The sequence below is a fragment of the Rhamphochromis sp. 'chilingali' genome, assembly GCF_963969265.1.
Source record: "Rhamphochromis sp. 'chilingali' genome assembly, chromosome: 18".
Lineage (NCBI taxonomy): Eukaryota > Metazoa > Chordata > Actinopteri > Cichliformes > Cichlidae > Rhamphochromis > Rhamphochromis sp. 'chilingali'.
In genome coordinates this window covers 11,682,608-11,709,792 of record NC_137945.1, presented here as the reverse complement: position 1 = coordinate 11,709,792, position 27,185 = coordinate 11,682,608, and the positions used below count along the sequence as shown (strand labels likewise).

General features: G+C 40.5%; 2 protein-coding genes across 4 annotated transcripts in view; both read right to left on the bottom strand.

The window, feature by feature from the left end:
• Positions 1 to 27,185, bottom strand: part of LOC308385940 (cadherin-7-like) — a 123,553-nt gene that overhangs the window by 23,579 nt on the left and 72,789 nt on the right. The window contains exons 5-9 of the mRNA XM_080865155.1: positions 25,161 to 25,328; positions 23,105 to 23,292; positions 20,989 to 21,242; positions 19,827 to 19,963; positions 17,823 to 17,944 (exon numbers count right to left, since the gene is read on the bottom strand). Of these exons, the coding sequence (XP_080721281.1) occupies positions 17,823 to 17,944; positions 19,827 to 19,963; positions 20,989 to 21,242; positions 23,105 to 23,292; positions 25,161 to 25,328 (869 nt within the window). The remainder of the gene's footprint in view (positions 1 to 17,822; positions 17,945 to 19,826; positions 19,964 to 20,988; positions 21,243 to 23,104; positions 23,293 to 25,160; positions 25,329 to 27,185) is intronic.
• LOC308385941 (uncharacterized protein) lies at positions 13,257 to 15,434 on the bottom strand. 3 transcript variants are annotated; one of them, XM_080865156.1, is made up of 4 exons: positions 15,295 to 15,434; positions 15,014 to 15,203; positions 14,295 to 14,819; positions 13,257 to 14,205 (listed from the first exon to the last, which is right to left on the bottom strand). In XM_080865156.1, the coding sequence occupies exons 1-3, from the start codon at positions 15,388 to 15,390 to the stop codon at positions 14,308 to 14,310; spliced, it is 798 nt and encodes a 265-aa protein (XP_080721282.1). In that variant the 5' UTR covers positions 15,391 to 15,434; the 3' UTR covers positions 13,257 to 14,205; positions 14,295 to 14,307. The 3 variants fall into 3 exon arrangements, with proteins under 3 accessions (XP_080721282.1, XP_080721284.1, XP_080721283.1); XM_080865158.1 differs by having other exon boundaries at positions 13,257 to 14,819; positions 15,295 to 15,421; XM_080865157.1 differs by lacking the exon at positions 15,295 to 15,434 and having other exon boundaries at positions 13,257 to 14,819; positions 15,014 to 15,284.

Below are 27,185 nucleotides of genomic sequence, written 5' to 3'. Positions count from 1 at the left end.
ACTCATGATGAAAACTGATGTTGCTTGAGGCAATCCAAGAGAAGCATTCACATCTGTGGGTTAAAAGTGAATACAGTTTGTTTCAGTTTACTTTTTTTGCCTCTGAACCTCAAACTAAACCGAATCTTGCTCCTTCTATTATAGACGACTGTCGAAAACTATAAATAATGCAGGAAATCAGATTACAATTTATTTACACCCACTAGCACATGCTGTAATGATATATATATATTTTTTTTATTCATACAAACGTGTTATCTGAAAATCAATTTCTTGTTTTAGCTCCCCCCTCCGCTAAAAAAAAAAAAAAAATCAAAGCAAAAAGACAAGGCTTTAATTTCAGCATCTAGTAGCAGAAAGAAAATAAAACAAACAAAAAACAAGCAAAAATCTCTCACAGTACACGCTGTACATGAGAAGCACATCAAATGCCGAGACGCCATATGGACGACAAATGATAGCCACCACAACGGCCATCAAAGTGGGTGTTACTGCCGCAGTGTCCTTATAAATTTAGATCAAGCCTCCCGAATCCTTTGTAGGCAATCGAGAAACTCAACCCTGTGACAACTCACACCCGTGGACAGGATCCAAGAGATCCTTAGAAGCAATTCACACTAAATTATCACATCTCCCATCCCCAAACAGCTCTGAGTTGAAAAAGCAAAATAAGATGAAAAAATTAAAAGAGTGAGGAAGTAGAAAAAAATAAAAACAACCCCAATGATCCATCAGTGCCGAGACATGGATTATCAGTTGTCAGCTGTGATTAAATGCTGCTGGTTACAAGCTGTCAGGTATTAGGGATTTGTGTAGGTGGTAAGCAACATCCTGCCAATTATTAAAACTGGCAGGCGGGGTGAAATACCATGAATGTTTTATTCTTATTTCTTAACAAAATTAAAATATTTGCATCAGCAAGTATTTAAAAAAGTGTCTCTGTTTGCTGTTTAGTTTTGCAGTGCAAGGGGAATTTATATGGGGAGCAGAAATGCAAAAAGGTTATCTGCTCTAGTTCTCAAGAACATTTGGGATATCTGTATATACAGACAGAAGTGATGTTTGTGTCAGCGGCAGATCAGTGACAGGCAAACTCAACAATTGAGCACCTAAACATGCAGCGTATGCATGCTCGGCTGCATATCGCCAAAGCTGCCACTGATCCTGGGATCATAATAACTCACATGCCTCTCACTCTGTTATGGAAATCTCACATCTGATAGAAACCTTTCTTTGTGGTTCCTACACCGCCGATGAATCCAATACACATTCTGAACCCTTTGATGTCCTTTGAATATTGCGGATGGATTCCGAGCTTATCTCTAGGAAGCTTTCCATTCCTCACGGCTGAGGGAAAGGACTCTAAATCATTCTTAAATCAAACACTTTGTAATGTATAATGCCTTTCATTAATGTGGCTCTGATGCAAGGATGCACTGAACCTTTGGTGGGGAATCCTCAAATGGGTTGAGTAGGAGACAGGAGGAGAGAGGCATGGCTGCGGACATAAATTCTCGCTCAAAGACATTAACAGCTGCAGCCGACTGGTGCCTGTCGCAAGGAACGGCTGAGGAGGCCTATGAATCACCGAATTAAAGGGTTTTTTGAGTTTACACATGGCTGCGTGTCAGACCACACCGGATATTAAAGGACAAAGGTGTCTCTGTTTGTTGCCTTCAAAGGGAAGTAAGAGAATGTGCAGTACACAGAGGAATGTATGCACATTTGTATTGTAAAAGTGGGATGTTACTCAAACTCACTAAATTGTAACCAAATTATCCATAAAATGAACAAAAAAAAACAAACAAAAAACAAAAACAGAAGGAACTCAGATTGAAGAATGACATTTAGAGCCATATGAAAAAGAAAGGTTTTCATAGGAGTCTATTCAGTACTGTGAAAATCTAAGCACATCTAATAAATCAGCAACCTATACCTATAACCTATAACTCTTAGATAGCAGTAACTTAAATGAATCATTTTCTGTAAGTCTTTCACTTTGTTATAGAGGAATTTTGGCCTACAGTTCATTGAGGTTTGTGGACCTTTTTTCATGCACAGCTCTCTTCAGGTCACACGACACCATTTCAGTCAGGTTGAAATCTGGAATTTTGTGTGATCCAATTTATGGTGTCTTCTTCTTTTTTAATCAAACTGCTGCACTGACTTCTTTTTTAATTAAATGTTTTCTTTTGTAATCATTTTATTATTTTTCTGTATATTTCTAATATTTTTTCTTCTTATGTATTTCTCGCATGTATTATTTTAAGACAGGCGGGGATTATGGTTCCTCCCCCCTGTCTTTATCGTTAACTGTCTAGTCCAGTTTTACTTGGGCGTCACTTAACCTATTAACCTATTAACCAATAGCAACCTGTTATATGTCAGCTGGTTTATCTATGAAGGTGTGATTGGTTAATTAAATTTTTTTCTGTTTCTTGTCTTTTATTTACACACAAATTGTACTTTGTGTATCCCTGATGAAGGCCAGAAGCTGAAACGAGTTGGTCAGTTAATAAAGTTGTTCCTCTTTCATTCTAAGAGTTGTTAGAGTTCCTGCGTTGTGAGTTTTTCATCCTCTCCATGCACCTTGGAAGTAGGTAAAGCTGTGCCAGAAATTTTTGCTGCGATATGATCCAATTTCAGCCAAGCTGGCTTCATATTTGATTCTAGAATAATTTGTTATACAAGTAGTTCACAGTTGACTGAATGACTGCAAGGTGCCCAGGTCCTGTGTCCTGTAAAACAAGCCCAAATCATCAACCCTCCACCACCTTTTGAGAGAATGACTATATGAAGCTTGTGCTGGAGAACATTTAGATGTCTTTATGTCAATATGCTATGTTTAGTTGTAGATTACAGCCAAACAGCTACACTTTTGTCTGTTTGGAGTTTGTTAAGGTTCACAATTGAGGAGGGAGAGTACAAACCACTCTTGGTCCAGAAGGTCTTGGTCAAACAATGATTTTTAATGAACACACGTGTGGGAAGACACTCTGTACGCAGACAGCCAGTAGTCCTCGACTTAATCAAAGCATGAACAGATATTTTATAGCATCAGGGTTTGATTTACTGACGCCCCTTCATGCGTCACAGATACATTTTATACATAGATTTATACAAGATGATCTTCTGGCTTTTACCCCAGAAGATCATCTTCTATTTTCATGGCTGGTACTTTCCGTTCTTGTCTTAAAGTGAATTGTTCCTCTTTCTTGCCGAGACATGACTAATCTCTCCTCTAAATAAATCTAACTAATGTGTGTGTATGTGTTGACCTCACATGCTCTTTGTGTCACCTCTTCACCTACTGTCTGTGTCTCGTCCTCAAATGCTCTTTCTCAATTCACCTGTTGCACTTCTGACCTTTCACCAGGACAGAGGCTCACTGAGACTATGTGTATGTCTTCTACTAAATAAATGTTTTAACCAAGAACCTCTACTAAAACCTTAATATAAAATGATCTGATATATAAGTGTTTTGTAAGCATGTATTGCAATTCCTTCTATGGCTCCAAGTCACTTGCACAATAGATTGTCCGAACATCGCGCCGAACAAAGCTTCCGACCCCCAATTAATTGACCGAGCTCCAACTCTTTAATAAGCACAGATATGCATTGTGTATAAAATAGTCATAACTGCTTAAGGCCTTCTTAAAGCTATCTGTTACATTGTTAAAGCCTCGTCTTAGCCTGCGGCTCAAAATAACTTCCACTTCTGCAAAACTCTCCAAGCCTATTTCCTGTCCTGTTACTTTTAGCCTTTCTGAAAGACACACTGTTTAACCCCTGAATGCAATATAAACTCCAGATTATATTATTAATGCAATGGTAATGATGACAATTATTTAGCAATAGCAGTAAAATAATTTCCCTGCTCCACACTCCCTCTCTCGACCTCTGGAACACCAGAGGTCGCAATACATTGTGTCCTCGCTCAGACCCTCTCTGGTGGTTCAGCAGGCCTCGAGATCTCCAGGATCCTCGCCCCTCCTGTGGTCGCTGAGATCTTCTGCAAAGGAAACAAAACACCTTTTCCTGCATCTCCCTAACTTATCCTATCTGGGACTCTTTAATCAAAAGCCTGATCCTAATTATGTTCTTAACTTATTGACTTGTATTTATGTATATTCTTCAACGTTACTCATCACTTTAAAACTCTTTAAGCCCTGCTTTCACGTCCGGTTGCTCGCTCTATTTTTCCCTTATCTGATCGTCAACATCCTGTGCACAAATTGTCGCTGCTGCAAGTTCCTCTACTCTAAAAGGTCCAAAAGAAAACAACCACTTTAATCAATTAAGTTTAAGCATATAAGCAATTACTCCTGTATACATTTCATCATAGCTAAATGCTGCCTTGAAACAACTCCTGTGTGTTAACACTAACTTCATTTTAAAACCTCACATTTCCTATGTTATAACCCGTTTTTGGTATAGCCTTTTTATTTCATTTGCTCCCTTTAATGTAACAATACCTTCTAATTCTAATTTATCAGACTTAACCAAAATATATGCTTTCCTTCCTCTTTGGTCCTTCTTTAAGTTCAGTCAAAAAAAGCTAAATGAATTTGAGGCCTTTTGCCTGGAATCAATACTGTCATGTGTGTTTCTTAACTCTGTGTCTGTAAGCGTGTGCAATCCTTCAATAACTTCAATAACTCATATCAAAAAATGCAATATGTATAAAAATCATTTCTATTTACAAGCTCTCCCCTTTATCCTAAAAATACCTCCTATGTAATATCTGTATGTGTAAGCCTACATTATAACCACTACTTCTAGAAATCAAAAAGAACTCAAAGCTGTTCTACTCCTTCAACCCTCACTAATTTTCCCTCTAAGAATTATTCACAGCTTTGAAAAACCGGCATTGTATCTTCTAAACAGGATTCAGTTCTGTCATGGTCCTGGGCCATGTTGGCCCAGTGTTCTTGGTTCCTTGTATTTTCGCTCCTTATTTAGGCCAGGTTTTCTGAGGTGTCCTGTTGTAGTGTTCCCTAAGTGTTTTTCCCTTTGTGACTCTTACCCCCTTGTGCCCCTCTGTGTATTTATGAGCTCTCGTCTCTCTTTGTGTTTATTCCATGTTTCCCCCAGCCTGTTATGTCTGTGTTCTCCCCGTGCTCTCTCTCCTCCTGTCTGAACCTGCCTTTTTGGAGAGTAGAGGTTTTAGCCTGGAAACATTTCCAAGAAGTGTTTTATTTAATCTTTTTTTTATAATTAACTTGCCTGTAGATTCTGAAATCTCTCGAGGTGTTTGCAGTTCCTCTGCGTACTGCACAGCCTGACCTTGGGTCGACTGTGTATGATGAGGAACAACCATCGCTTCTCTAAGATAGTTGCTGATGCCTTTCTTCCTTAACATTGTGTTAACACACACACTTGACTGCTCCAGACTAGCAAACTGACAAAACTTCCTCTTTCATAGAGGTGCTCACACGCTCTGATAATCAGTTAATCAAATGCACTTGATTAGCAGCACCTGGCTGCTACTTATCCTCTCAATTCTTAAGGAATGGTGTACTTAAGGGCTGCATAGAGTCCTGTGAACACTTTCTTTTTCACTTGACTGTATATGAGTTTAGTCTACTGTTGCCTTACTATCTTTTTGATCGCTTGGGTGATTGTTGAAATCCCTTCATGCTTTATCTGTATCATAACTAAAAGACTTAGTTACAAAATCTATTGCAATCAGTATTAAATGTACTGAAAACCTTAACAAACAACACAGAAATAAAGTTCCAAGTGGTGAAGAATTAAGGCAAAGCCTGTGGTGTAGAATTTTAAAGAAGTCAAATTTGGAAAGCAGGGAACATCTAATGACACTATCCTGTAAAATTACAGGAAATGTATGATTTAATGTTTCTTGGACCTTAACCAACGCGGGGAAATAAAAAGATTTCTCAGCCGCTGCTTTTGACCTTTTTTTAATCTAATCGACCTTTGGCAATTTTCCCAGTTTTAAAGAAGTGATATACAAAACTGCTGGGGCATTTTAGGAAAACCCTTTAAGGAAAAATCATTTTCACTCCAAAATACATATTGTTTTCGTCCTATTTTAGAGATTTATCTTTACAACAACAAAAACTTTTAGCATATTCAAACTAAAAGGAAAGTGACAGATCTTTTTATTGTGAAGTTGTGTTACTTTGTTTTCATCGGTTGAGAAAGTAACTATAAAGTCAGAAGGCAGCAGCAGTGTCAACAGGAATGGTGACAGCTGACAGCGAACAACACTTCTAATTAAAAGTCTAAGAATAGCATTTTAAACCTATACCTCACTTCACTAAGATGCATGCAGTGAGAACTGATAAGTAAACATCAACTTAAAGACATTATTGCGCAGCCAAACCTTTGACACAAAGGTGTCTGCGTGACAGTTTTGAAAAGTGCTACACAGTTTGTCAGTCTCAGTGACTTCTTTGTGCTCACGTTCCTTGATTTAATTAGAAAATTAGAAAACAAAAATTGTTGACTTTGTGAAACAATAATGCAAAGATAAATGGTATTTTTAAGTGAGTGGAAAATAAATGTAAGTACTTTTTAAATATCAAATGAAATGTGATCTTAGATCTGAATATGAAAAGAAAATAAGAAATTTGAAATGTTTTATTTAGAGTTATTCTTGGGGTTTTTTTTTTTCTTTGATCAAAGGGACTTATACTTTTGTTTACATATATTATCCACAACAGTACACTGGTACAAAAAAAATTATGCACAGGCTTCAAAATGAGTTTCAGTGTTCAGTCTTTAATCCAAAGCCAAATTCTGGGTTCTGGATATTTTCATTGAAGATTCTACTCTTTGGTGTCTAGTTATTTGAATCCACCCATCCCCAGACATCGCACCACCTGGTTGATTGAGCTGCACCTTCACAGGCCAAATCCTGCCTGTTCACTCAGCACTCGCAACAATTCTACAAATGACACCCTGCCACCTAAAACGCATCTGTTTTCACCGGCATGCAGTTCAAACAATCAAGATTTAATTCTTCCAAACACCGGAAGTACGTTAGCGAACTACAATGGCCATAATTTACTTAAACTATGACACAAAGCATCTGTGCTCCCTTGAGCTGCTGCATTACTGACTCAGACTTTGACTGGAGACAGGAACATGAAATGTGGCTTCTATAATGAAAAAAGTAATGTTTGGTAAAGTAGCATAACTAGAATGACTGACTATATATATAAAAAAGATGAAGAATCCAAGCAATAATGAGCAAATCACACTTTGACACCAGCGAAGTAAACACTGCACTGCATTTTAAACTCTTCAGGGTCTAGTCTAGTGTTATACTGTCTTTATAGTGTAATTATCAGATTGTGAGTAGGATACGACTGGCTGTACAGCTAAGAGACTTTCATTTAAGCCACCTAAAGCCCTGTTGGCAGATTAGTCATACAATAAGATCAAGACAGCCACTTCAAAGTTGAACCAAGAGTATAAATAAGTATCGCATCAAATAGGTGGCACTCGTTGCCATGGCAATATGACAGCTGTCACCATGGGTTGTGTTGACGAAGGAAGTGGTGGGCCTGCCGCTTTCACACCCCTCGCTCTGCGGCACTCTGCCACGGCTTCCTATGACATAGACGCCCTAAACATCACCCACATGTGACACCCATAACTTTGTTCACTAACAGCACCAGCTCACACATCTCACCCTGCTGTCAGACACACACACACAGACATACGTACGGATGCCCCACACCCACACATATTGCCAATCAATATCATTCAACAAATGTCATCCTTCAATCCCTTTATTTTTTTTTATGCCGCCGCTCTCATTCCGCATCGACAATCTGAATTGTTCGCTGAGACTCGACTTGTCATAAGCGTGTTTGTTGGCATGATCCTGACAAGTCGAAACTGCTGAGGCTAAAGTCATCTCCTGGTGAGATCTGAGATTAAACTTGCTCCTTGTTCTGTCTTTTTATAGAACAGACAGTTTGCTGCCACACACTAATATTTTCTCTGCCCCTAGCACCTTGGCATATCTGTTTTCATCTCTCACCTTGATGCAACTCCCATAATAAACTGATAATTTGAGCGATGACTAGAGGTGCGAAGACACTTTTTTATTGATGTGAGGCAGTATAGTAATTAGGGAATGGTAAAAAAAACAAAAAAAAGAAACTTGAAAAAATAATGGCACATACCAGGATATAAATTTGTATGTAAATACATGTCTTATTGGACAACATTAAGATTCTTCACTGACTATTCATTGTTTAAGTTAGGAGATATTCACACAAACACACTGGAACTACAGCACGCTATGTTGTAAGAAAACAAGAAGTAGTCTGAGAGGAAACCTTGGGGCTGGAAAATAAAGCCAACTGGGAACTACCAAAAGTGCACTTCATTAAACGGCTTTGAAGAAGACTCCAGCAGCAAGGTAAACCACACAGTTGCTGCAGTTGAAATACCCACATTTATATAAATACCCACCCATTTCATTATTAAAGCACACATAAATATGTTTACAGCCTCCTCAATAAAAATGTATCTTCACATTACCAAAACTTGCATCCATCCATCCATCCATCCATCCACCGTCTTAACTCTTAACTCCAGTTCAGTGTTGCAGGGAGCCTGGAGTCTAGCTCTCTAAACCCTGATTACTCATGTTAACATTCACACATAGGGCCAATTTAGAATCATCAAGTTACCAAACATGTACATCTTTGGACTGTGGAAGGAAGCTGGTGTACCCTGAGTAAAGCCATGCCAGCACAGAGAAGACATGCAAACTCCACAGACCTGGGAACCTCTTTATCTGACAGGTGATCACGGTCAGCTGTAACAGCTAGCTGTCTTCTAGTAAATAATGTAAGACACTGATTTTCATGACATTATATGATAAACAGAATAGGTTCAGTGGGGCTATGCTCTAGTTTTGGTAAATACAATTGTATTGCATTTTTTTGTATGTTACATTAGCTGCTATTTGCACCCAGGTGATGCAGCCTTACAGTCTGTTGATGCATCTTGATAAACAAGCTAGCTAGTGTTAGCTGAACACTTAGCATGCCTGTCTTTCTTCCAAATATCATTACACCCAGCTCCAAAGTGTCATTCAGAATGCTAAAACTGCAAGGCTTTACAAACCAGATGCTATGGTTGCTACATTCATTTTATATACAGTCAAGGCAGTTCATCTGTTGCTGTTAGGTTTCCTGTGGATGGAAAGACAGGTATAACTATTGGATTACTTTGCAGGAACCTAAGTTTTTTTGTTTTTGTTTGTTTGTTTTTTTGTTTGTTTTTCGTTTTTGTTTTTGTTTTTTTGTTTTTTTTGGGGGGGGGGGGGGGTCAGTAAATTCTAAGCTAAATGTGACATATGTGATAAGAATATCCTTAAAAGGTGAACATCACAGCAAATTTAAAAATCAGTGTATTACCTTGTGTTGACATTTGACTGAAAGCTCAGAAGGAGCACAAAGTTTGATGCAAATTTGGCAGAAGTAGCCACTTAGGGGTTTTGTATCTTAATTTAGCCTCACAGCCTCATAAAAACACATTTTCAAACGTCAGCATGCACCAGCTACTTCAGCAGTGTTTGTATCTCACTGCTTTCTTTTCAACTCTTTTACCTTGCAGTTTGAAAACCTCAGTTCATGACTACCCAACATTCCCAAATCCCTCAGGGACGCTACAGGACTGCAGGGAGGGGCAGGGAGCAGATTGGGGGCAGCTGAATGCCAAGTCCACTCATGTATGTAATGGTTACACTGAAGTGATTGTACAACGTGACCCCCCACTCCTCCGTCCCTGCTGCCCTGCCCCTTCCACATCATCATAATATCAATTAATATTATGGCAGAAGACAGACGCACCGTTGATCCGTAACAAGTAGCATCTCTGGAGAGAACCAGTGCCACGAGACGGCCTTAATTAGGCCTGAAAAATGGCAGCTTATTCCATCCCTGCACTCCCTCTTAATCTGTGCTACAGAGCCACAGAGTCAACCCTGGCCCCAACTGGCAACTATTATTATTTCATCTTTGTCACAGCTGTGAATAAGCCAATGGGCGTGACAGCCAGTGGGCGGCGTGAGATTTTTAACAATGCTTTACAGGAAAAGCAGACACAGTTAGTACTGCCACTGGTTCACTGCTACAGCCAGACATATAGTACACAACAGGGGCATTTTGATTAATAAGGAATCAGGGAGGTGGTGGAGCACGTATCTGACAGGTTATGAGTCCACCTAGTCCGTCTAGTAACAGACAGCAGACATCTCGTTGTAATTCAAACTGTGTTTTCACATTCAAATGTCAGCGTCTCTCCTTCCCTTTGCTCTGTATTTTTGGGTGTAAATTTCATCATGAAATTTCCATTTTTTTGTGCCCTCATTATTCAGTCTGAAGGTGCATTCCCATTGGTACACTTCAGTCTTGCCCAAGAGAGGGCTTCAATGGGACTGAATAAAATTGGAATTAGCAGATAATTTAAAAAAAGTAAGAAAACAAGCACTTCCTAGTCATTCACTCCTACGACAAGGTTAAAGAAAGTACAAGAAGCACGTTTCTCATCTAAATTTATCCCATGTGAAAGACGTGAGGTGAGCGCAGCATGCAAAGATTTGTGATTCCTCAAGATGTGACAAAGACAATCATGGCAATTGCTATGGCAGTTACATTACTGAAAGCACAGGTTTATTTTTACAGACAAAATACTGCACGGGATGTGACATGTCAATATGTGGCTCTCGAGTATTTCCAAATGATATAAAAGAAATTATGGGAGAAAACGCTAATCAAAAATGTTAACACGTAAACTGCATGTAAATGTCACACAGTTTAAAAAGGTTCGGTAACAGATCTCTAAATAGGAAAGTTACAGTCTGTATTTACTGGATTCACTGTAGAGGTAATATGTTTGTAACATGTATAGTTAGTAAATTGTAATATATGTTTGCTGGCTGAAATATTGTGAAATATTTTTTGTTAACTTTCTCTTTTTAATACAGATTACTACCAGCAAAGAGCCTCTTGACTAAATGTAGCTAACTCTCATGTGATGACATTTTAGTGGTCCCATGTCAGGGGGCCACTGTTCTCAGTTTTGTACATTAAAAAACCTTAGAACTCAAAATCACGCTCAAAATATTAGTGCTGTCAGCGTTAATAAGTTATGGTAAGTTACGGTAAAGCCATAACTGCATTAACGCGGAAAATCTCCGTTAACGAGTAACCGCGGATCGCCCTGGATGGCTGGATGGCGTCAACACGTTAACGAGCTAAAGGCGCTAACGTGGTGATGCTGTGCAGCTCCACACACAAGGTGATCCGCGGTAACTCGTTAACTCGAAAATTTGTCGCGTTAATGCCATTTAAATAAGGTTAACACTGACAGCTCTATAAAATATGTAAAATCAAAGATTTATTCAAATAATTCATCATTAAGAAAAATATGCTTCATCTAAACTAAATATATACAAATCAAACATGTTTAATATGATCAGATTTAATTGCAATAATTTTTTTAAATTTTTTTACAGATTTACATGTATTCAAATTACTTAAACTCAACATTTTAGGCACACATATTTGTTATTGTCAGTAAACAAACTCAGGGTCCTGCGGGGAATGGGGGCTGCATGGATGTAAAGGTTCACCGATGGAGAAATCAAAGAAATTGTAGCTACGATGGCTGCAATGCTACATTAAAAAAAAAAAAAACATCTACATGTGACTATAAATCACATATTTAACTGTTGGAATGTAAGAAATTCAATGTGAAACAACAGCTAGATGGTCCTTTTTAACGTGGAAACCTTATATACACTGTGAATAACAAGGATTTTCTTGTGATCTGATTGTCTTCTGACTAAACTAATAGGAAATGAAGAGCAGCACGTTTTTACTTTCCCCAGAAAAGCAGTGCTTTCATTGTGTCTTTCCATCAACACCCTTCTTATTCATTACCTTTTTTTTTCTAGTGGAGATTTATTCCTACAGAGAGTACCATCAGTCTTTCGGAGCCCCTCTCTTTGGAAATGGCTTGTCTTATTGCGAACTGATGGACATTTAGATCTTTAAAGATGCTCTGGAGTCTTTTCCAGCTTTCGTGATTTGCGATTGAGGCATGGCTCACAACAACCAATCTTTCATGAGAAGAACACACTTTGTGAGTGCAGACTTCGGATGCCTTTAGTTATCAACCCATCAGCCCACACTTCCAATCTCATCACAACACCTGGCTCCAAGTGTTGTTTTGTTAGCAAAGGCGGTTTGCTTACCTTTTCAAGCCTAGACTGGGAATGACTGTCTGGGCTCGCCTGGGAATTGTGTGTAGTTAGTTTAGTTCGCTTTTTTTCCTTGTCTTTTTGGTCAATTGTGATTTATGATGATCAGAGCGCATTTTACAATTAGCAAGTATAAATCCACACGGTTCACAAAACATTTTCTCAAAAGTGTTTAGATAAGAAGATAAAAGATATGTTAGGTGAGTTTAATTGTGAAATATATTCTAGACATTTAACGCCTATTTGTTTTGTGTTCCTTTGTCTTCCTTCTTTTGAGGTGATGTGATGAGTCACAGCTCCTAACTTGTAAATTGAGGAGCTAATTAAATCCTTGAATGTAGCTATTTGTGTAAAAATATGAAATCACGTGCATACTTCAGGTACTTAGTGCTGGGCTGACAGTATTTCACTTTAGTTGAGTAAAATCCAAACACATTTCCACACACAACCATACATACTCACTACTTTGTGTTGTAAGTGTCTTAACTATTATAAGGTTAAAACCAGCTCCAAGCTAAAGTAGCTCATTTTAACTGCACCATTTTATGACTGTGCAGTCATAATTTGAATGCATCGCTTCAACTCGCTGGATGGACAGGGACCAAGGCCTCAGTCACCACCAGCTCCTCACTTTACAGCAAAGAAGCTTCTAGCTACACCTAGGGGGGAACCACGCAGCTCAGCTATCGCTGGCATTGAGTAAGCAATCTGTCTGCTTCAGCTGAGTAATTACAGATTTGCAGCACCTTTTCCTGCTGATGATGCTGTCATGGGCAATGGCTGTTGCTGTGTCCTGCAGGCTGGTATGATTGTTGGAGAATGACTTTGTTTCAGTCTCTGTGCCATAATTTATAAGGTGCTAGTGGGAAGAAGTTTACAAATTATCTCCTTAATTTAAAAGTTGAAATATCGACGAGTGAGAGATGGTTGCTTTATGTTGCGCTAACTTTAATATCGCAGAGGAACAACAATCGTCTGAGGATAAGTGGCGGGATCATTAACACTTAGACCCCCGGAGAGCAGTCATTTTGGTTTTCTACCTTAGACCCCCGCGGAGTCATCATTTTGCGTTTCTACCTTTAAAAGCCGGAGAGCAGTCAGTCAAATGCTGGAGTCATTCATATGTATATTGGGTCGTTACCTAGGAATTCTGGAGGGAGGGGAGTGGGGGTGAGTGATTGAGGGGGTGGGGGAGCTGCTAAAAGCGGTGAGCTTCCTTTTGTGTTTCATCTTGATGCATTCTCAATCATCCAGGGAAACAAATCTCCAAAAGTCACCAACTTGGAGTGTTTCAGTTTGCCATCTTGGGGAGAAATCAACACACATGGGTGTATGTCCTTTGTTGCTGACATTTATTGATAAAAACAGTACAAAAAACCAACCATTTGTACACATATTTACAAATAATTCAACATTGTCAAGCAATCACTCACAATCCTGGCACTGCCATGGTACCTGTAGTCTGCATTTACCACATGTGTACCTGTAGCAGTGAACACATCGCACAGTGGCCTGATTTATCTTGCATTTGTGTTTGACCTGACACGTGGCTCTTTTTCCAGGGCTCGGTGTGGAGGGTTCTGCCCGAAGCAACTGTTCTTTTCTTGCCTTCTTCGCAGCTACATGAGAGTGAGCCAACTCTGTTGCAAGCGCCACCAGGAAGTCCACCCGTCTTTCCTTCGTCCCGGTGCATGCTTGATACAGCACATGTGCATTCAGTGCTGCCATGTCAATCATGTTATAAAACACGGCGACTGGCCAGCGCCGTGTTCCTTTGCGGACAGTGTACTCCAGAACCATCTGGTCAATCACATCCACGCCACACTTTGTTTTGTTGTAAAGGGTGACAGTGTTTGGTGAACCACGCTGTGCATGCTGCTAAGAATATAGACTGTCTTCTTCCGTTTGGCCGCATACGCCGTCAGCGTGGCAGCAGAGGTTGAAAACACCTAAGAAATAAGATAAATTGTTATTTTCATAGCCCTTTTACACACAATGAAACACATAAACATAGAACCACAAAAGACCTGCAACATACCTGAGTGGTGAATTCATTGCGATCTGTTGCGATCTGCAGCAAACTTGTCAGTCTTTGCTCGATCACAGCGGGTGGACTTGTCATCAAAGCGTAGGTGTTGCATGATGTTTTGGAAGCGGTTTCGTGCCATAGTTCCAATTATCTGTGGGTTTCCCAGGTTTGCTGACCAGCAGTCATTTACCGATGGAAGCCTGCAAACCCCCCGCAAGATCACAATTGCAATAAATGCCATTAGTTCAGGGAGGTCCATGAACCAATGAACATGCTCCGTTTGCTGTGCATGTTGAATAGTCCATTCTTGAATGCTACGAAGCATGTCAAGAGTGACGAAACACAGGAAGCTCTGAAGGCGACTCGAGATACTTCTCCTGGCCTTAGCCGTTGGCTCTCCATCTGCAGCGTACGCTTCTATTGGGGTGAAAGGGAGACAGGTCCCCACCTGTTCTTCACGCCACACTGTGCCATCTTTCGCTGTCTCAGTCCCCAAACAAGGTCTCTTTTTCGGTGGAGAAGCAGTCTCCTCATCTGCAGTGTGAACAAATTCAAATTGTGAGCAAAATGGGAAGGTCAAACAAAATCACAAATGCATGCATAGATACTAATTATAATTCCAGTATCTCCTCCTCTGTATCAGAATAATGTCTGAAATATCTTACTTACTAACTACATCCACTTACTTGTTTGAAATGAAAAAGGAAATAACATGAAATGAAACTAACCGGAAGACTGATCAGACAGCTCTGAGTCCGAATCCGGCTGAACTGCTAGGTCTTCTCCATCCGAGTCACAAGGGTCGACTTCCGTCAGGATCATTTCCAAGGCCTGCTGAGTGGTGAGTCTTCTCTGCATTTTCTTTCCTTGGAGAGGAGGTCCGTACACCAGAGGCAGTGCCAGGATTGTGAGTGATTGCTGACAATGTTGAATTATTTGTAAATATGTGTACAAATGGTTGGTTTTTTGTACTGTTTTTATCAATAAATGTCAGCAACAAAGGACATACACCCATGTGTGTTGATTTCTCCCCAAGATGGCAAACTGAAACACTCCAAGTTGGTGACTTTTGGAGATTTGTTTCCCTGGATGATTGAGAATGCATCAAGATGAAACACAAAAGGAAGCTCACCGCTTTTAGCAGCTCCCCCACCCCCTCAATCACTCACCCCCACTCCCCTCCCTCCAGAATTCCTAGGTAACGACCCAATATACTTATGAATGACTAGCCAATTTAGCTTCCACTTCCACCATTTGACTGCTCTCGGGTTTTATAGGTAGAAAGGTAGAAGCCTGGGGATGCTAGTGTTAACCAAAAATAGACATTCAGCTCTGGTAGAATGCATTTTTCAATAATGATGTCAACTAATATAGAGGCAGTGTTTATTCCTGCAAATGCTAAGCCTTACAGCTACAGTGTGATGAATTACATTCAATTGAGTAATATCTTAAAATACCTCAAGGTTGGCTGAATTGTGTATACTGAACTCCACTTAGTTAGTTGTGATTAAAAAAAGATACAAGCTCAAAAAATGCCTAAAAAAGACCAACATGGCAGCATAATGAGAAATTTGAAAATTCACTTTAACACTCATCCTGGGATCCGTACAAACCCTGGAGGTGTATTATGTCATATCTCACAGGAGTTTTCTTCCATCGCTCCCATTTTTTAGGTCTGCCTAATGATGTTATCATTGTTGTGACATCAGATTCAGCGGACTCTGGATCTGGTCTTTGACCTTTACAGATGATGTGGTTCTCTTGGCCTCCAGCTTTCACTGGGGTGGTTTGCACCTGAATGTGAAGCAGCTGGGATGAGAAGGAGCACCTTCAAATCTGAGGCCGTGGTTCTCAGCCAGAAGAGTGCCCACTCTGTGTCAGGGATGGGGTTGCTTCTCCAAGTGGAGGAGTTCAAGTATGTTGCGGTCTTGTGAGGGAAGAGTAGAGTGGGAGATTGGCAGATTGGTGTGGATGCTGAAGAGAGAGGTGAGTGTCAGTTTAAAGCTGTCGATCTACGTTGCCACCCTCACCTATGGTCACGAGCTGTGGTGACGGAAGGAATGAGATCACTGATACAAGTGGCGGAAATGAATTTCCTCTGAATGCTGTCTAGGCTCTCCCTTTAGAGATTGAGAGTGGAGCCGCTACTCTTCTACATCGAAAGGAGCCAGCAGAGGTGGCTAAGGCATCTGATCAGGATGCCTTTGAGATGCCACCAAAGAGACGTCACCCTTTCAGAAATGACAACTTTGGGCTGCCTTTATTGTTTTTTTTATTTCTATTATTTTATATTTATTCCGATTGCTTTTCTCATATAAAGCCAACAAAAGTGATGTTTACTTAAAACTACTGAGAATAAAAGGATGATAAATAAGTATTTAGTAATAATGTGGATTGTACTTCAGATAACATCGGCAAGTGCATGTGTTAAAGACACGTTTTTCATTTTACAAAACTGCAAATTAGTTGTAACTCTGCAGTAATAAGATTAATTCCATTTTTTATCTTTAGATGCCCTTAATTACATAACTAATAACGCTCTGAGAAGAAACAAGTTTTGCCATTATTAGTGTTTTGCTATTATATTTGCTCTTAGCAAATATAATAGCAGTTCCCCAGAGACTTCAGCCGGTAATCCATGTATGTTAAATATGTCGGTCAGATGAGGGTTAGTCTCTGGAACCTCGATGGAAAATGAGCCGCTCCGTGCATATAAAACAAATACACACAGAGAAAATGTAGTCTTTCACTTTTTGCAAATGAAATCATTTGCTATTTCTGCTCACCCTCCTGTGAGCCTGGTGACAAACAACTCCCAAATATGAATGCAAATAACATATTTAAAAGGGCCTAATGGCCATTCCCAATATAATGCATCATTCTGATCAATTGTACTTATTCAAGTCTACACGCCTCTTCTACCCTTCGCCTCTGATTGTATTTTCCAAATGCCAAGAGCAGATGAATCGCCGCCACTGACACACAAGTCATTTAGCAACAATGAGGCCAAATGCTAAAAGCAGCGAAAAAATCAGCTTCTTCTCCTCCTCCTCTTCCTAAAATCTCTCTCGTTACCTTCCGACCATATTGTGTTGCATTTTCTACATCACTGCCCTGCATGGCGACCATCTAATTACGCAGGACTTCAGAATGGAAAATCAGACCGACGCCGAACACTACTCCATCCCAGCATGAGCCATTGCATTAGGTTGTTAAGACCACAGGCATTAATTTAGCTGCCTTTGACAGTATTGAATGCGAGTAACATCTCTAATGAACGATAAGAACTACAATACCTGCTATTAAATCTTAAGGATGTGTCTCATACTAATGATGCTGTCTCCCTGGAGTGACCTCGAGCTGTGAAGTGGATAGTGCATGCACACAGTGGACTTGTTTTGAGGAACAAAAGAGAAAGGGTTTTAATGGCTTTGAGAGTCAGCGGGCTGTCTTTGTGAGTCAAACTTCAAGCAAGTAAGGAGAGAGAAAAAAAGGAAGGGAAGCAAGACCGACTGCGGAGATGTTTCTGGGTCTTACCTGTCCTGGTATGGCATTTTCACAAAGCAGTGTTTCATAGTCGATGGCAAAAACCGGAGCGTTATCATTTATGTCCTGCACTGTGATCAAAGTGATGCCTTTTCCGATTTGGGTTGGGTCATCTGAAAGGGAAAGAGAGAAGAGAGTCTGTCAAACTTTCTTTAAAGCACTTTGATTCTGCCTTAACTTTGCACTGGGCCAAATTATGGAATATTGATCTTTCTCATGTGTTATAATTAATCACAAAGGAGGTGGAGGGAGGAAAAAAAAAGTGCTGCTGTAATGAAATATGCAGTCTGCTTCAAACAGCTGGCGTTCTTGCCCTCTCTGCTGCGGATCAGCCGCAGTGATTAGACTCGGTGCTGGCTTGTTGTTTGCGTGTGCGAATGAGCCATCTCGCACGGAGGGCTTCACGCCTCTGTCCGCCTGATACACACTGATGGCTAAATGGCTGTGTCTGAGTGCAAGATGATGATTTAGCCTGGTGGTGCCACGGTGCCGGCCAGAGATGACGCCGTGACATTCGGGCCGGCTGATTTGATGGTGATAAAAAGGACGTGCGGAGCCTCGGGCCACAGACTTGTTGTCATTGGCGTGGTCTGGCCAGAGTGGATGAAATGTGAGTGACTGCAGCTCGAGTGCACAACATCCCTCAACCACAGAGTCCCTGCACCCTCTTCAGTAACAAAGAACCCATTTACTATAAATACTGTCATAAGGCAGGACAGTAGATTTTGTTGCCAGTCCATGAACTCGAAGATGTTTTCAGCTGAAAACAGCGCCCAAGTGTCACTATGTGTCAGAAGTCAGTGCCTCATGCATGAGGGACTGTTGTGACATTTCATATGGCTATTATTATATGCTGCTTTCTTTTTGTTGCTATATCAGGCAAGCACTCACACTCGGGATTCAACCAAGTGGCGCATCTGTGTGCTGTTAGATGTAAATAAAAACACATCTTTGAAGCAAAGATGGATAAAAAGGCTTTGAGAAAGAGAAAAGAAAAGAAGACCTTTTTCACGCAGTGTTTGATCTGAAGATGTGAAAGCAAAAGAAGTGCTGGGCTGACAGGCTGGTTGTCTTTTTAACTTATACCGATGTGACGCAGCTGTTTGGCGTGCTCAGTGGATAGCGTGCTTGTGATTGCTGTCCATTGTGCGGAATGATAGGAATGCAATGTGGGAAAAAGAAGAAGGAACAAAAAAAGGGGTTTATGTCCTTGGAGCCATTGACAGACGAACAAAAAAGGCACACGGCACTTCTTCACATCACATTAACATTGTTCACCCGTGGGCGAGATCACCCGCCCTTAGTCAGCATCTCGTCCCCATGGCTCAGGGAGACATGGAGGTCAGAATGACCCTCCCGTATGTGAATTAACATTCCCCGACAGCTCCGCAACAACCCCAACAACACCACACTGCATTGTCCAAAGCACAGACAGCTTACAGAGTGGATAACAGGCCAGAAAGGATCTAAAGCTTCATGTATATTGCAAGCCAGCTACAGTATTGCAGTATATCTTAGGAAAAATGCATCCTGCTGATATAACCCTTTTGAGGACTTGGATAACTTACTTGCTCACAAGAGAAACTGTGTACATAAAAAAGTGATGCTCTCTGAGGTAATGTTGTCTCCCCTCCAGTAAGGAGCAGGACAGACCTGGTTTTAGGGCTTAAACTCTGATAGTATGCACAACGGGCTTCTCTCTTCACAGTCCACAAAGGACCTGCTAGCTGTGAGCGAAGGTCTTTTTTTTAACCCTGTAAACTAGAGTAGTTATTTCTTGGTTGATTAACCAGCAGACAAGCTATCTAGCTCAGTCACTCGTGGGTTTTTACTTTTGGACACACAATAGAAGACATCCCTAATTAAACAGAATCCAGCACCAGCATGTGGTTCACAATGTTGATATTAGAGCTGATGAAGTACTATTTATAGGATGAATAAAGCAATAGTGGACTACATAGTAGTTTTGAAAGTTTTTCCCACAAGGAAACTTACGGCTCTCGATGGCAAAGATGGTGAGGTTGTGGACAGAGTTTGCTTCTCGGTCCAGAGGTTTGGCTGTGCTGATGACCCCACTTAGGGCATCCACATTAAAGAAGCGCTCCAAGTCTGTGTTCCTGTCAATGGAGTACCTGGGCACACAACAGTACACAAAGCGCACATACACACTTTTAGAAATTGCTTTTGGATAGTGGTATTGATTTGACATTTTAGAGTTTCTTCTACTTGTAAGGAAAGATTATGATCATGTTTTTTCCCCATCAGCAGTAAGAGCTGCATTCGGTTTCATATATAAATACATACATTATCTTCACACTTTATAGAAGACATATGATGTTGTCCAAGCTGTCTCTAAATATTACAACTAATGAGTACAGTCCATAGATTGGATTAGATTCAGAAACGTGGAAGCAATTTGGAACTTTATATCACGAGCAAAACAAAAGCACATTAAATATTGATAAGCTTGAAGACTGCCTACTTGTCCCTCAGCACTCAGCGCCGATCAAACCTTTTCAATAAAATTCAACTCATATTTCTAGAGAAAATTGCATCTTCAATTAGCGTACATCCAAAGGGTATTATTGCAATGTAATTTGACTCTTGTGGCTGCATTAGTTCCACAATAATTTTAATTTCAACAGTTGTAGTGAAATATATTGCAGATGCTGATAGCAGTCACAGGAGTAAAAAGAAGCAATTTACAGCTACAATGGTGCAGTAATTTGATTTTCTGATTAAGATTGCTAACAATCCGAACAGACAAAGCTTGAATCCCATACAATATTCATTCAATTAATGCAAAACAGGAAGGGGGGGGGGGGGGGGGGTGGAGGTAGGGGTTGGTGGGGGGATCTTGTGAGTGACACCACGCAGACTGACAATGTGAGTGCTTGTTTTGAGCCATAAATGCCACGGCACAAGTGTTGAGCCTTGACCCTCCAGCAGGAATGCCCTTCTCTTGTTCAAGATGGCATTTCACTTTTGCAAATGCTGCACTCCTCTTCCCTACCACCATCTGGCACTGTCTTTATGACCGCCACACGGGGAGGTCGGAGGGTCTACGGATTCTGAGTTTGTCGATAATGTGGACTAAACACATTTTTAAACAAATTGGGATTTTAACGTCTGAATCGGGTGAATAAATCATTAGCACCTGATTGGACTGTTGGAGTTATCTGGGTCATGGGCAGAGACTCTCCCGATCGAGGTGCCCACTTTGGCGTCCTCTGAAACGACCATCTTGCTCAACGGTGTGGAAAAGACGGGCGGCTCGTTCACATCCTCCACCGTCACCTTGACTGATGTCGTGTCGCTAAACGGTCCCAAGTTCAAGAAGTTGGAGTCGATATTCCTGTTTGTGGCTTCGATTCTCAGAGAAAAGCTGCTCTTTGTTTCAAAGTCTAAAGGCTGGAGGAGAGGTAGACAGGGAGAATACAGAAAACATTGAGAGAAACGTTCGCTTCCCTTATCAAAATATGAGAGGTGTCGGAAATGTTTAGCTCTTTTTAGAATTGAGAAATAAAAACTACACCAGGATTGCAGCTCTGCATTTTCACCCATTCACAGTTAGAGGAACAGTTACTATGTATGTAAATCTGTAAATCATTCAGACGATGCTGAGATATTGATCACAATTAAGGACGTGGACTCTAAAGACCCATTACAATTTAACACCCAGTTAGACTTAAACAAAGTGATTTGGTGATGGATTATAGTTACTTTGTGCTGTGAAAGCAGTAATATTGATTTCAAGCAAGTCTCACAACATGGTGAAAAGCACGCTGAAATGAACGCTTTTGAAACATTTTTGTCATTTTGTCTGGCTTATTGAACTCCCCATAGCAACGTATAATATACTGCAAGAGAACATTGATTTGACACTTTCATTGTCTGTGAATCTCTCCTATGTTGTAATTGTCTGAGTTTGGTGCAAAACAAACAAGGGATTAAATTGGCCCATCTGACAAGAATTGCTTGTGGCCAACAATGGCCCTACCTCTCCCACAAAAGAGTGCCAGCAATGAAGTGTCACATCAATGTGGCCCGCGGAGACCATTTTCAAGCCCTTTGAAACCCTGAAATGTGATGTATCAGCCATGTGCTACGGAGCATGCAAAACTAAGGTGGGAACGCACAACATTTTCTTTTTCCATTAGAAATGAATAAATTACTTTTTACATTTAACTTGACAATTTTCTTTATTTATGTAGTTGGTGCCAGTAGCGCCGCTGTTATTTTGCTGAGTTTGGGTCTTTTCTTGAGTTTGAGACGACTGGAGAAGTGAACTTTTCGGTGACCGCGTGATGTTTATTTCATCACAAGAGGTGGAAATAGTCAGCGCTGATTTGTCATTAGTGATTAGCACTTAATCCAAAGGTTCTGCTGACATTTAAAACACAGTAGGAAGGGCAAAGCGGAGAAAGGAAAACCAGGGAGAGGAACTTATCCTAATATCCTTCATAAAACAAGTGTTTGCTGTCTGGCACAAACAGACCACAGTGCACTGAGATTCAGTGGCACGTCATTATTCTTATATAAAAATATTGCATCACCATGTGTGTGGTAGTAGAATTTCATATCACTGTTTTCAGAAACGCGTGATTCATCTGTGACACGGGTGCATTTAATTAATTAAAGGAAACATCTGGCTTTATTCTTTTTTTTCTTCTAGCTGGCAACTGTTGTGTTGACTGATGCCAACTCAGCCTAAGCTTGTCTCATAACACTTAACAGTCCTACAGCCACTTAGCTCCGAAGTCCTACCGAGGATGCTAAACGTAAAAAAGAACACAAAACTTGAACAGCTGGACGGTGCAGCTTTTAGAAGTGAAATATTTCAGCTGTTTGGGACTATTTTTTGCTGGAGATCAGTAAAGTTTTAGTAAATACTTAAAGCAGCAGGTGGCTTATGTGTTAACAATATAAAATAAAGTTTCTCTCCCACTTCATCTAAATGTTTATTAATTAAATGTTAAATAGTTGCATGGGGAAAAAAGAGAGAAAAAAGATTGGTTTGCACACTGCTTGTATACCCACACCACTCCAATCTGGATTCCAGGCAGCTTTCAGTGTCTCACCAGCTTGGGTACAAAGCCCTAAAATGTTAACCTGTCTCACTGATTTTCAAGAGTGAAGGTTCAGGACCCTTTGTGGTTACAAAGTCTTGGTATAAACAAGTCTTGGTTCAGCAGTTCTATTCACAAGCTGACTGAGTTGGGTTCCTGAATAAGCTCTTAAGTAATAAAACCAGGCTGTTGTTCAAGCTGTACCTTCAGCAGCATTATGACCCCATCTTGTGTGTCCTCATCTGTCGTTATGTTGAACATGCCGGGCCCATCACCGTCCATGATCCTGTAGTCCATCTCTGCGTTGGAGCCTATATCAGCATCCACCGCTTTTATTCTGGCCACAACAGATTGCACCAGCAGGGACTCGAGCACCGTGTACTGATAGTTCTCTGGAAAGAGAAGGACAGGAGTGGATGCTGGTAATGGATGTGCTTATTTCACCGCCAATTCGCTTTCGAGCAGCTACGGCTCGTGCTGTTGCCCTTCAGCTTTGATTTGACTGTGTGTCTCCTCAATGAATTCATGTTACATAAAACAGACAGGCAGCAGCAGTCGCACACATGAAATAAAGCGTTTTGTTTCAACTTCATGGTGGCGCTCTGAATAGACTGCGGAGAAAAGCAATGGAAAATTAAAATATGCAATCAAAAACGTCAAAGGCTAATTTTATATTTCCCCGTCCTTTAAATTCGGGTTCTGTAACAATATCATCTGCAAAACACAAAACTTTCAAAAGGCTGTCTGAATGTAACAGGTTATCCTCCCAAATACAAAAAAGAGAAAGTAATAAAAAAAAGAAAGAAAACTGGAGTCACGCTAAGATTTCTGTGGTACATTTTTTTGTGAAATGAAATGTCCACTCAAAGATTCTATTAGTCCAAAACTCTCCATTGTGTTCCCTGAGCTTTTGTGTGACCCTCTAGATTTAAAGTACTCTTATGAGAATAAAGAAGGGAATCATATTCATAATCATAATCTCCCCAATCACCATGGCAGAGCTCATTACCAGACCTTTCTGTGTTCCTCACAGTGTCTCCCTCAGCCTCCGTCTAAATGCTAATCTCCCTGACATTGTTTGCTGCCATGTAATCTTTATAATGGCTTTTTAATTTGCCGTGGAGCAGCAGCTCTTTAAAAGACCAAAAAATTGCTTTCCTCCCTCTGTACTGCCCCTTCACCTACCTCCTGCCCTTTCCTCTCCCAAAGCCTGTCCTCTCACGCAGCTAACCTTGGTGTCTTTCCCCTTGGACTAGCTATTGGTCTTGGACTCTATCAGCTCCGATGCTCCATGATGGCGTATCGATTCTGACCCATGACCCCGTGAGCTCAACTGCTGGAGCAAAATCGAGAACTCCAAAGTCTCTTTCTTCTCTGCATGACAGCACTGGGTTAAAACGACACTGACGACTTGTTGTGCAAACTTGAACCTTTCTTTCCCCCCAGGGACCAGCAAATTGACTCGGCTTCATGGCAGTCCAGTGGTGAGAGCACCAGCCAGACAGCGGTTGGGCTATCAGCAGTAAACCGATTGCTGGCGCTTCGGATTATCATGAGAAGCGCTGCATGCCTTTGAATCCTAAAGCTCGGCCTGGAACCCATTAGCAGCCCGTGAAATAGGCTGACAACCAAAAAAAGAGAAAAAAAAGGCAGTCTGATTGATCCTGGTATCCAACACTGAAGCAAACACCAGCTCTGATGAAGAATAAGGCAGAGAGGTGCACACCTCGCAGGAAGGTTGGTTTTTAATTTGGCATTAAAAGTCCAAATGTTTGCTGAAAATACAAGTTGGAAATATGAAGAGACACTAGGGTAAGAAAGATTTTAAAAATAACATTGGAAACTCGTGAGATGAAGTTTAATGAGTGTGTTTTGCTTGTAAGAGGTCTGAGTATTTTCTATCCAACTTTATTTTACCACACATTGTGGAAAAAGAAAAGAAATCTCGTTACGGCTTGTTGTTACAGCAACTGTAATAAATTCAAATGATTTTTTTTTTCCAAGGGTGAAACAACAACCCAGCCTTTTGCACCGCTGCATTCATTGCATACATTACAAAGTATGCCCTCATTTGGTTCTCTAAGTTCAAGAAGTTTTTCAGTAATAATGATAGATCTTTAACGCTTCATTCAGCCAGGAGGGGAAAAAAGAAAGAAAGAAAGGAGCCGGTTATATTCTGATTGCTGAGTAGCTGTTGAATATGGCATTTAGGCTATAAGCTTAATCAACCCAGTAAGGACAATCAGGAAAAGAGTCTTACTGTGAGCGAACCGAGGCGGGTTGTCATTGACATCTGTGAGCGTGACCGTTACAGAGGTGGTGCCGGAGAGGCCACCCATTTGGCCAACCATGTCTTTGGCCTGGATGACGAGAACATATTGATCCCTCGTCTCCCGGTCCATGTTTGGCAGAGCTGTTCGGATGACACCTGATGAAAGAACCAGAGAGGGCGTTTCCAAGTTTGTATATATAACACTTTGTCTCATTTTCACCAGAACTGCCTGTCAAGTTTGAGCAAAAAAAAACCAAAACCCCAACTCAGTTTAAGCTGAAGGGTTTCAAATATTTCAAATATAGTACTTATAGTTAGAATAGTTATAGTTATAGTTGTTTATACTTTGTAAGGGAAATGGGATAAAGGTGGAGTGCTTTAATGAAACATGCAAACATAAATAGAATACAACATATGAGGCAAAAAACAGAGTTTGGATCATCTTTGGATGTTGCCCTTTTGTTCTGTTCTTGGTCAAGATGATCCCACACCGCTTCAATAGTGTTGAGGTCCGGGGAGGCCAATCCCTGACTGATTTTACTGTATTGGCAATGTCTTTGGGTTGGGATCGTTGTCATGCTGAAATATGAAGCTGTTGCCAATCCAGATGGTATTGCATGGTGGATCAAAATTTGACGGTACTTTTCCATGTTCATCATTCCATCAATTTTGATCGGATCTCTGACCCAACTGGCTGAAATGTAGCCCCAGACCATAACAGACGCTCCACCCTCCTTTTGCAGATGGCTGTAGACACTCATTGTTGTACCTCTTTCTTGACCTCATCCATATTGCTAATGATTTAACTAGAAATTTCAAATTCGGATTCATCACTCCAAATGACCTGTTGACACAGATTTTCAGTCCAGTTCTTGTGTGATTTGGCTTACTTCAGCCTTTTCTTCTTGTTTCACTTTCTTAAGGATGGCTTCTTAAAGGCCACCCTTCCCCTCACACCATTTCTGATGAGGTTTCAGAGAAGGACAGTATGTATGTGTCAGGTCTTTGTTGTATTTTTCCTAATTCATAGAGACATAAATTTAAGATACAGTCTATGTGCTGTAAATGGTTGTTTAGGCCTGCCACTCTTTCCTTTTTCCTTGTCTATTTTCCTCAAACAAGGGCACAGCATGCTGAGATATGCCAAGTTTTCAGCTAATAGCTGTTTAGGAATTACCTTGATGGGGAAAAATCCTATTTTATTCCTGTCAAACTGTGTTATCTTTGCCATTTTTCATAGATTCAACTAAATAAATAAGAACAATTTATGTGTTTTGTGACAGGCTGCTAGTAACAAAGTGCCTAAAGATACAATTTAAAATTGGCTCTTTGCTAAGTTACTGTTATGTTTAGACACAACACTGATTTATCCCTTGAGCTAGATGACTTTTTTGTGCTCGAATGATTCATAGGTTTGTGTTAAGTGGTTTAACAAACAAAAACCTTGTGTTTTTTAGCATACTGGACTGAAAATGAGTGAAAAAGCAGCCAATTTCCAAAAATTAACTTTGAAAGACCTTCAGAAAACCTGTAGAACTGTTGTTCAAGACTGCTTTGAAAGTACAAGAAAGTCTGGCTTTTCAGCTTACGACACTGTCAGCCACATACAATGCAGTTTTGAGAAGTGCCTCAAGTGTCTCGACCTTCAGTCATATCTTGAGTGAGGTGACCTCAATAGGTCACATGACAAGGTGAGACAAGATCTTGGTGGTTTCACCCGAAACCTTTGGTTGTAATGATCCACGCCTTTTTCCACACTTTGACTCATGCAACGAGGGACATGGTTAATAGTAGGTTAACAATCCTCTTATCAAACAGCCCCCATCTGGGTTTAAATATCTGGGACTCTTCATCATTTGGTTTTAGAACTGAAGAAGGATCCCGGATAAGAGGTGAAGCATCTTCAAGAAAGTCTAGTCATTTTCTTTCCGAGATCCTTAGTCTACCATGACCTGGATGACTACACGGACGTAACGTCTGGCTCTTTGAAAGCTAAATATAATGAAATGCTGG

What these genes read in the sequence shown, in the direction of transcription:
- LOC308385941 (XM_080865156.1), bottom strand. Translation starts at nt 15,390, where the DNA reads ATGCATTCTCAATCATCCAGGGAAACAAATCTCCAAAAGTCACCAACT. An exon ending in AGAAATCAACACACATGGGT is followed by an intron (nt 15,204 to 15,294) that starts GTATGTCCTTTG and finishes CAACATTGTCAG; the next exon opens with CAATCACTCACAATCCTGGC. An exon ending in GCTGTCTGATCAGTCTTCCG is followed by an intron (nt 14,820 to 15,013) that starts GTTAGTTTCATT and finishes TTCACACTGCAG; the next exon opens with ATGAGGAGACTGCTTCTCCA.